The following is a 9,590-nucleotide window of genomic DNA, read 5'->3' as shown; positions in this document are numbered from 1 at the left end:
TTTATAAATAATTAATGTTTATTGCTTAAAAATATTTAAAATTTATATTTTATATATTAAAAATTAACAATAAGTTATAATAAATTATTTTTATATTCTTACTAAAATATAATAATATTAACTAATTTAAATATTATTTAAATATATATTTATTACTTGATAATATCATATTTAAAATAGACATTTTAACAATAATACTAAACACTCAAATCTTAAACTAAACTTGTGAAAAGTACTTCTTAAAAGTACTTTTTCATAACACCTTTAAAAATACTTTTTAAAAACATTGCTACTAACCCTTAGTATCAGAAATTGTCTCAAACCACAATTTCCGACCCCTCTTAGTATCCTTTGTCTTGTAGATCACCCTATGAAACAACTCTATCCATTTAACAACCCAACTTGCTACATAAAGACATCACCAAACAACAAATAAGATTATAAGTGACAGGTTTCTTGAATATAATCCATATTTCTACGATAAAGTTTGAAACATGACTACCCACGGAAACAAGAATGGACATAATTATGTGGTCAAAATTGGGGTAACTGTAACTTAAGATCAACAAAATGTAGCTATTCGGAATAGGAAACAACAAAGTCTTTCCTCATTTCATGGCAACCAGAACCAGTATTCATCTTATATTAAGCTTTTAACTCAATATCTAATTAAACCAGTAATCTTGCAAGATTTGATTTTTTTTATTAATATGTAAGCATAAACCGAAAGGCCCAAGCCTTTCACAGAATTACATGATCAAAAGATCAGTGCAGTAGGCAGAAGTGTAAAGTTGAGAGTTTGCTTGGAACATTTTTATATTAGACAAAGGCCCAGTAGAACCAAGATTGACAGAATTGTGCTAGCTCAGGGCACCTAAAGTGTTGGTATCCTAGGTAATATCTTATCAAACTGTCGGCAACCTATTTACCAAGTGCGTGTGATCAAGCACGCTCTCAACTTTTGATCTTGCCCCTTCATTTTTAATTTTAGGGAGAAATTTATGACCATCTATTTTATTTACCCTCATATCTGTCACCGAATCAAACAATGTCTACTCTTGTTTTGTCGGCATATAGTTAAAATGTGCTACAGTACATACAGATAGAATATGATTATTCCAGTTGATTGAGTACTCCTTAACGTTTTAGCAAAGAATTAAAGAATTAAAGTTCGAGTCTTGTTATCAATCTCATTTGATGTCTGATCCATGAGTACCAAAAAACAATGAATGCAATAGATGAAATAAATCCTTTGGCACAGATTTTGGTGTACAAAAGTCAAAACCATGGAAGGTGGTCCAGTTAGTTTTGGAGAGCCAAAACATTACATTTAACCACAAGGAAGCGGCCAAGGTTTTCACCTTAGCTGCTACAGCAGCAGCAGTAGCTGTAAGTTCGTGCACCTAGGCAAAATGAAAGGTGGTAATGGGGTATGGGAGGTGGGTCCTTCTTTCTGCATCACCAAACTGCAATGCCGCCGAAACCATCTACTGAACAAGGTTGGCAATGTCAACTGCATTTTATGACAAAACCAAACAACGCTTAAGCTTTTGTGTAGATAAGGCACCTGCAAAATGATAAATGTTGGCTAAATATTAGCTATGCTCTAGTCTCCCATGGCCCCTACCATTTAAGAACATGGTCAGTCAGCAATATAAGTCCATATCATAATCTGGCTTTTTTTGTGGGAAGTTCAAAACCAACATACATTCCTCTTTCCATCACTATTAGTAGTACTGGAGGGACATCCTTCCCTAATCTTTAGCCTATGTGCTCAAACATTCCTGCTTCATTTCAACTATAGTTTTCTGCATATGGTTCCTCCACAACTAGAGTTTTCAACTTTCATACGCATTGAAAACCAATTCTTTGAGCAAGATATGGAAAGTTTTTTATCTATGATGAAGTCCAAGGGGAATATAAGGCCCAAAAAAATAAGCCCAGGAAATTAAGGGGTGGCTAAACCAGTAACCAGAGTAAGTGCAAATCTGGGGTTGTCTTGTCTCTGCACTCGGCTCCCTCACCTCCTTGGAAAAGCCTAACCCTTAAATCCTTTGAATTTGTATCTCTAAGCCATTGACATTATCATATAATCAGATCCATTGTTAACTCTTTTATTTGATCGTAATTCCTGGTAGAGAAAAAAAAAAAAAAAAAGAAGGGTGAGGGGAGCCTCCTGAAATTCTTCTTATAGCTGGTGAGTGTAAACAAACACGATCTCTTTTTCTTTAGATTTTTAAGTCCCTTTTTTTGTATTAATATTTGATGAGATTTACGAATTGGGTTTTGTATTTTGCTTGTTTCTAGATCATTTCTCAATCACATTTTTGTTCTTTTTTCTTACTAACTTTTACTTTGTATGTTTTTGCTAATCTCTGTTTTGTCAATACCTTGCTTAAATTCATGGTTTTTAAGATTTGATCATATCAAAATCGATTTTTTCTGCTCTAATTCATTTGGATATTCTAGACTTAGTTATAATGGTTCGGTGCTTTTAAGTTTTTTTTTTTTCTTCTTTTATGGAAAGAGTTAACTGGCTGTTCCATATATGAACTTGGTTCTAGCCTTTTAGTCAATTGCTAAATATAAAACAAAAGGGCAGTTTGCTTGGTGATTTAGTTTCTACCGGGGTCTCTTTGATGCAAAACTGAGTCTAGTATGCTATAATTTGATCTCTCTTTGCAAGATGCAGATGCTCTACTTTATGATCAAGAGCATATATATTTTTTTCTTTGAATGTTGAAATTGATTTACTTGGATCTATAGCTTATTTCCTGGTCAAAGTTCTCTAGTTCATACAATCAGAGTTTCTGTGTTTCAGTGAATTTTTATGAGCTGTTGACATAGCAGTAAAAGTTTTCAATCCTTAAATTTAACTCTTTAAATGACTCCTATTGAAAAATATATGAAACCTTTTAAAGACTGAGTTTTTCAGCATCTCTAATGATTAAAACAAAGAATAAGACAAAAAGTAACTTTTTAAAAGAATTCTTACAGTTAGAAGTGAAAGCACAAGGGCTTGTTTATATATGAAGTTCTATATTGTTTCTGTACCATGGTCCAGTGGTAATATTCAAAAGATTGAACTATCACATGTTATCTTATAAGGTCTAGTGCATAGTTGATGCATATTATTATACAATCAAGCATCTTATATTGCCCTTGCAGATGATTTATTGCTTATGATTGATTTCATATATAATTGTTGTTCAAAAGATCTTATCAATTATCAGTTCTTTGCTACCAAATTTGGCCTCTAGTTTTTTGTTATCTAATGACACTTATATCTGTTAACTTTTAAAGTTTATACAAAAATGATGTGATGTTTTACTGGTTAAGGGCAAGGACTAAACATAGGATTAGGAATCTTAGGTGGGCTATTAATCTGTCACGGTTGTTGGGTAAGTTGTTTTTTTATTTCCAATCGATTATTTGGATATTTCACATGAATGATCTGGCATTTATCATATGTCCTTATTTTGAGCTTCTAAAATCTAAGCAGTAGAAGGAGCTTAAGTGGGATTTCAGGTGCGAGGCAAGGTGTTAGCAAGTTGGAGAGATCAAGGTACTGTTCCTTGCCTTCTAAGGAACTATATAATTAAAAGACTTTAATGAGTTGCATATTACTTGTTTCACTTAATTGTTTACTTTTCAAATTCTGATAAATATTTTACTTATCTTGAATATTTTAGCCGGAGACAGACAGTTGTGTTACCCTGTACTGTAACGATTAGTACTTTGGTTGGTTTTACATGAGGGCCCTCGTCTTGTTCCTGCAGGAACCGTAACGTACATATTCACTAGGAAGGTCATTAGTACTACACGCGTAGGGTGCTCAGGATAGATTTGTCTATGTTGCAGGAGGGTGAAAGTGGAGTAGAGTTTATTCCTTTTTTATTCAATTGACCTAATATTTGCTTCACAAGAAAGGTATTTTCATGTAAGCAATTGCTGAATGACACATTTGTACTCTTTATTCCTATTTTAGCTTCCTTTTTCAGCTTGCCTTTATTCTTTTCTTCGGTAAACCCATTTCTGTTCTTGAACAGGATACAAGGTTGGTGCTTCTTAGGTGATAACTTCAAGTACCAGAGAAGAAACTTAATTCCGAGTGCTTTTCATTGTTGATATGGTTATATAGAGTGACACTCGTAGGAAGGTTGTAAAATGGCTTTTGTTTCAGAGGAAGAAAAAACTGAGGATTACCTTTTCAAGATTGTACTAGTTGGTGATTCAGCTGTTGGGAAATCGAATTTACTTGCAAGATTTGCTAGGAATGAATTCTACCCAAATTCCAAGTCAACCATAGGAGTGGAGTTTCAAACTCAGAAATTGGATATAAATGGGAAGGAAGTTAAGGCACAGATCTGGGATACGGCTGGTCAGGAGCGCTTCAGGGCCGTTACATCTGCATATTACCGAGGTGCAGTTGGAGCTCTTCTTGTGTATGACATCAGCAGACGACAGACTTTCGATAGCATTGGTAGATGGTTAAATGAACTTCAAAGTAAGAACCGTGATTAACTTTTGTGCTTTTGTTGATTATACTTATAACGCATATGCAAACCCTCTCATCCTGAATCTCGTTTCTATAATTTTTTACCGAATCTCACCAATCCAAAATGGGTTAAATTTTGTTTTCTGACTGTTAGGCCATATTGTGGCAAATTTTTGTAACTAGATGGTGTTTCCTTTCCATGCCCAGCCACTATTATAGATTTGTTGTTTTTAGCCCATGCTGGCTAAGGACTGAATTGTGTGATTTGACATTTTGAACAGCTCACTCAGACATGAACGTAGTCACCATTTTAGTAGGCAACAAGTCGGACCTCCGGGATGCCAGGGAAGTATCCACAGCCGAAGGGAAGGCCTTAGCAGAGGCACAGGGTTTATTTTTCATGGAGACTTCTGCACTTGATTCCTCCAATGTAGCGGCTGCATTTCAGACTGTCGTTAAAGAGATCTACAACATATTGAGCCGGAAAGTTATGATGTCTCATGAGCTCAAGAAGCAGGACGCACCATTGGATGGGAAGACCGTGGTTTTACAAGGGGATGAGAACCAAGAACGTGCTACTGAGTCACCCAAATCGGGTGGTTGCTGTTCATCCTGATGCTTATCCATTTTAACGATTCTCCATCAAGTTTCCACTGAAGTTGCTGATATTTCTTCTTCTCCATGTCTTAATTTGTTTGAATAACATTTGTTTTTACTCGGTCATGCTTTGCTTTTATCATATATGGTGGCTGAAGAAGAGACTCATATGGAATAGAAATTAGAATATGTAAATGAACTCGAGGGGGATTGGAAGGGGGTTAAAGAAAAGAAAATCAAATTCAGATGACTATAAATTTTCGAATGTCAGACATATTTCCTTCTTGCTTTCCACTTCCCCTCCCCTTTGTTCTTTCTAGTTTCTACCCCCATTTTCCTGCAGGGCTTTGTTTTCTACTGTTATGTAATACGATGGGACAGTGATTTACGGAATACACCATATATTTTTCCCTGAATATCTTCTTGCAAGGTATTATCTGTTTCGGCCCATTGGGTCTCATGGTTTTATCCATGAAAAGCACCTCATCAGTTGAAGGTGGTTGTATCCCCACCACTCAAATGAGCGCTCGTTGTTGTTAGTGACACGGTTTTGTTGACCAAAGATACCTTAAATGTTGTAAGTTGAAGATGATATAAACCCTTGTATCTTAGGATCAACTTTAGTACACATCCGACGTGGGATTCACGACTCCTCTTAGGATGACCATATTGCAAAGCAAGTTCTAGAAAAATGGTGGGATTAATATCGTTCATTGCAACAATAATACTAAAAGGATAATTGAAGAATTCTTACAGAAGAGAAGAGAGGATTGTTGTGAAGAACAAGCTATAATATTCACCCTGTTGGCCAATTCAATTGGAGGGGATATAATAAGATAATTCTAAATTCAATTGATGATGTAAGCTCCTAAACATGGTTTAGCTAGGCAAGGCTTATAGCATCATCATGGTGACTCAAAAACTCGCCTCCTCCGTAGTAGGACGCCTCAAGAAATATCGTAAACTATTAGCAAGAACCTGCCAGATTTCATGCAATCAAACCACTCATTAAAATGACATCCCAGCAAGCAATTACGATGTCTGCCCTACCTTACCTAAATAATTAATACCATACATACAGATTGCAATTGTAGAACTCTACTTTGATCTTCTTTACAAACCCCACAACAAATGTGCAATATGGGTTAAACTTAGTGTTCATTGCTCTTTACCTGCTGCAGAGGCCTGATGATAGCTTTACCCTTGTAGCTGACGTGAAACTTTGCCTTTGCCAACAACCCCTATGTGTCAAAGGTAAAAGCATCGAGAGAAAACTAATATCATTAGGCTAATTCAAGATGACAACATACGAAACAGAATGAGTAACTGACCGGCTCACCTCAGTGTCGAACTCTCCAGACTCAACGGTGATGTTGATGTCAGTAATAATTTTTACAAGATCCACCAGCAACCCTGGACGGTCAGCAGTCTCCACATGGAGCAAGCTGAACCAAATTTATTTCCAAAACAAAGTTATACAGAAATGAACCGATACTACAAGCCAGAGCATATCATCTCTTTCATTTTGATAAACAAGTACGGTGCCAAGGCCTATAATCTTAATTAAGCTATCAAAATTACAAGGGTAGTGAATGCATTTGACTACAGCATCCATTACCTACGATCAGGACCATCATCATCGACTCTTATGTGGGTTGCAATGTCCACATCAACCTGAGGAATCCCAGCAAAGCAAAATTTAAACCAAGGACCAAGGTTATTGTGGGATATCATTCTCAGCTTAATAGTTTATGGACAATTCATATCATTTATGGTCAGTTGCATCAGTCTCTGTTGCAAGCATGGAAAATATCTTTTGGGATTACAACAAATGTCAACGTAACAGTCTTCTTGTAGCTGCCGTAAACATTCAACACAGGAAAATGCTGAACTTACTGAGTGAGCAGAAAAGATGAACTTTGCAAGAAGAATATACCTTTTCTTTTGGTGGCTCAACGCCGAAGGTTGCACCCATAGCTAACTGGGAACTTGATTCCTGGACCACAAATTAACATTTGATAGCTTTTACTAGGAGATTTCTCATTAGGAATTAGTAAAAAGGAATAGGTGATTACTGGATGATATTCAAGTAAGTTGTTAATAATCGTCAAACGTATTGCCTCAAGCAGTTCTGGGTCCTCAACTTTCCTTCCAGTACTACTACAGAAAAGAACCAATGCCATGTTAGCAAAGTTGCATTGAAAATAGATATTATAACAATACAACTGATACTAACATTCACTTTTCATTTGAGTGTGTTTTATTAACTGCATTGAATTTCTGAAGTTGAATATCCCATGAATCTATTTGCTTTGCCACAATGACAAGATTTTAGCTCGAGAAAAATGAGGAGTTATAATTCTGCCCAATAATTCAAGGAAAATGGTGATATAAACTCTTGAAGATTCTAAAACTAAAACAATTTGTAATGGCTTCACACGCTCACACATCATTCCATTGTCACGTTTGTGTTATTTAGGAGCATGTACATTTACAGCTTTAATCACTTAAAAATAATCCTAGACAATAATTATAAGAACTACTTATCATTAAGCTGAATTAGGGGAGGATTAACTACAAACAAGAAGAAAATTACAGTCATTAACTGCAGATAGCTAAACCTTACAGAAAATGTAAAATGCTATAAACGATCAACAAGTTTGTATTCTGTTTCCAAGAAAGTGCAAGATGAAGACAAGTTAAAAGGCATATGACTTACGCCTTAGTGATGGCAAACTTGTTATGCTTCCCAGATGAATCCAGATAGACATTTGCTTTAGAAACATTCAACCCCAGATTTTTCAGTGCATTCATCTGCAACTCATTCACTAATAGTTAGATTATACACGATAGATTCTATCATACAAAAGTGAAGATCCAATATCTCATTAGGAAAAGCAAATTAAGTAAATGGATTTATACAGTATCCAAAAGTGCTCCAAGCCGATCGCCAAAGGTTATTTCCACTACAGTGGCATCTGGATTAGAGTCTTGGTCAATTATAACTTTGGGGGTTGGAACTGTATCAGTGTCCTGGAAACTTCCATCACTCTTCAAGCATACAATCATAAGAATAGGAACTTTAGCCAGTTAACACATAGTTAAAATTCAGCCAAATATATATGCATATATATATCATTCTTCTTCCATACCTCCACAGCTGTGGCTGATGATGTTGCTCGTGGAATGATCCCCATCATTGAAAATGACAATCTAACACTGTAATGATTAAAAGTGAAGATGCAAATTAGCAAGAGATTAGGTATCAAGATACAATAAAACTATCGAACAATGTTTAACAAGCAAGAATCCAGTTTAAAAGTAACCGTAGTAAATTGATGAAACATTTGGATGGGATAATTTGAACTGTAAAATTGCAGCCAAAGCTAGACAAGCTGCAGTGTGTGTGTGTGTTTCTTCATTGGCATAAATAAAAGAGTCCCACGGGCCTTAAATTGCGATGTATGATTCAGTTCCTAACATAATGATTCGTTTCTTCTAATTGGGGACACCCATAAGCTGATTTATGCAATTCAGTCGGATTTACAAGTGCATTGATGTTTTTACTTGAAGCAACAGAAAAGTCATCTTAAAGAGTACTCAAATCAACAATTTCAGCACCCAGAGTAGGAAGTATCCAGATACCAACCCTCCCCCCACCTCGCGCAAAAAAAAAGAAGCTAAATTTAACAATGAAATAGATTGAAGAAAGGTACCTTCTTTTCTCAAGAATGTTGGGTGGTGTGGTGACAAAGGCAGCAGACCAAGAATGGTTTTTGAAATCAAAAACAGGAAAATTAAGCTTGTTAGTGTTGCTTGAAAAGTATACACCACAATTAGCAGCAGAAGCCATAGCCACAGCCATTATAATAGAAAAAAAAAAGCTGAAGCTGAAGAAAGGAGAAAGGAGAAAATGAAGAAAAAAAAAAAGGTAAGGAGATGAGAAAGAAGCAGCAAAAACCAAAGAAAAATGTTATGCGAGAAGGTTCAAGAAATGAGAGTGGGATCTCGTTTTATCCGCCATGAAAATGAGAGAGAGAAAGAGAAGTGTCGTATATTTTGCTCCTCTCCTTTTTACTTTTTTTTACTTTTTCTGAATTCGGTTAATAATAAGCAGATGAACCTGTTTTAGCTTAGGAATGAAAGTGTTAAGATGTAAATGAAGGTGCAAACTTTGGGTTAATTAAATTGGTGAAACTGTTGCCATTAAATGGTGGAAATCAATAGGTCTCTTTTATTTTGTACATGTGATACATGTGAGCCTCCCTTGCACAGCTCTCGCAAAAGTTAGACATAATTGATTCAATATTGATTAACATTACACTTTGACAAGCATTTTTATTTGAACCTCTAGAAATGATCATTTTATGTCCAATTAGAAAGGACCACTTAGTGGTAAGTGATGCTTCTATGAAAGTGACTATGAAGTTGTAGAAGTTTAGATAAGATGAGATAAAAATGACCACACATTCAATTTCAAGGGTCATATATTGTA

The 9,590-nt window shown here is 35.5% G+C and overlaps 2 protein-coding genes across 8 annotated transcripts; one reads left to right on the top strand and one right to left on the bottom strand.

The window, feature by feature from the left end:
* The first annotated feature begins 1,527 nt into the window (after positions 1-1,527).
* Positions 1,528-5,511, top strand: LOC108489041 (ras-related protein RABA5a). Of its 5 annotated transcripts, none has more exons than XM_017793275.2 (6): positions 1,528-2,197; positions 3,340-3,401; positions 3,503-3,565; positions 3,780-3,940; positions 4,050-4,507; positions 4,780-5,511. In XM_017793275.2, exons 5-6 carry the CDS (start codon positions 4,168-4,170, stop codon positions 5,112-5,114), a joined length of 675 nt encoding a protein of 224 aa, XP_017648764.1. In that variant the 5' UTR covers positions 1,528-2,197; positions 3,340-3,401; positions 3,503-3,565; positions 3,780-3,940; positions 4,050-4,167; the 3' UTR covers positions 5,115-5,511. The 5 variants fall into 5 exon arrangements, with proteins under 5 accessions (XP_017648764.1, XP_017648768.1, XP_017648763.1 ...); XM_017793274.2 differs by having other exon boundaries at positions 1,670-2,197; positions 3,780-3,930; XM_017793278.2 differs by lacking the exon at positions 3,780-3,940 and having other exon boundaries at positions 1,670-2,197.
* Positions 5,512-5,776: 265 nt separating this feature from the next.
* LOC108489040 (ACT domain-containing protein ACR11-like) lies at positions 5,777-9,285 on the bottom strand. Of its 3 annotated transcripts, none has more exons than XM_053029869.1 (10): positions 8,812-9,285; positions 8,248-8,314; positions 8,018-8,146; positions 7,815-7,909; positions 7,171-7,252; positions 7,032-7,091; positions 6,714-6,769; positions 6,435-6,540; positions 6,268-6,336; positions 5,777-6,073 (listed from the first exon to the last, which is right to left on the bottom strand). In XM_053029869.1, the coding sequence occupies exons 1-10, from the start codon at positions 8,958-8,960 to the stop codon at positions 6,011-6,013; spliced, it is 876 nt and encodes a 291-aa protein (XP_052885829.1). In that variant the 5' UTR covers positions 8,961-9,285; the 3' UTR covers positions 5,777-6,010. The 3 variants fall into 3 exon arrangements, with proteins under 3 accessions (XP_052885829.1, XP_017648762.1, XP_052885830.1); XM_017793273.2 differs by having other exon boundaries at positions 7,171-7,255; positions 8,812-9,284; XM_053029870.1 differs by lacking the exon at positions 8,812-9,285 and adding an exon at positions 8,422-8,680 and having other exon boundaries at positions 7,171-7,255.
* Positions 9,286-9,590: the final 305 nt, after the last annotated feature.

Source organism: Gossypium arboreum, chromosome 6 (genome assembly GCF_025698485.1).
Source record: "Gossypium arboreum isolate Shixiya-1 chromosome 6, ASM2569848v2, whole genome shotgun sequence".
NCBI lineage: Eukaryota > Viridiplantae > Streptophyta > Magnoliopsida > Malvales > Malvaceae > Gossypium > Gossypium arboreum.
This window is presented reverse-complemented; position numbering and strand designations above follow the sequence as displayed.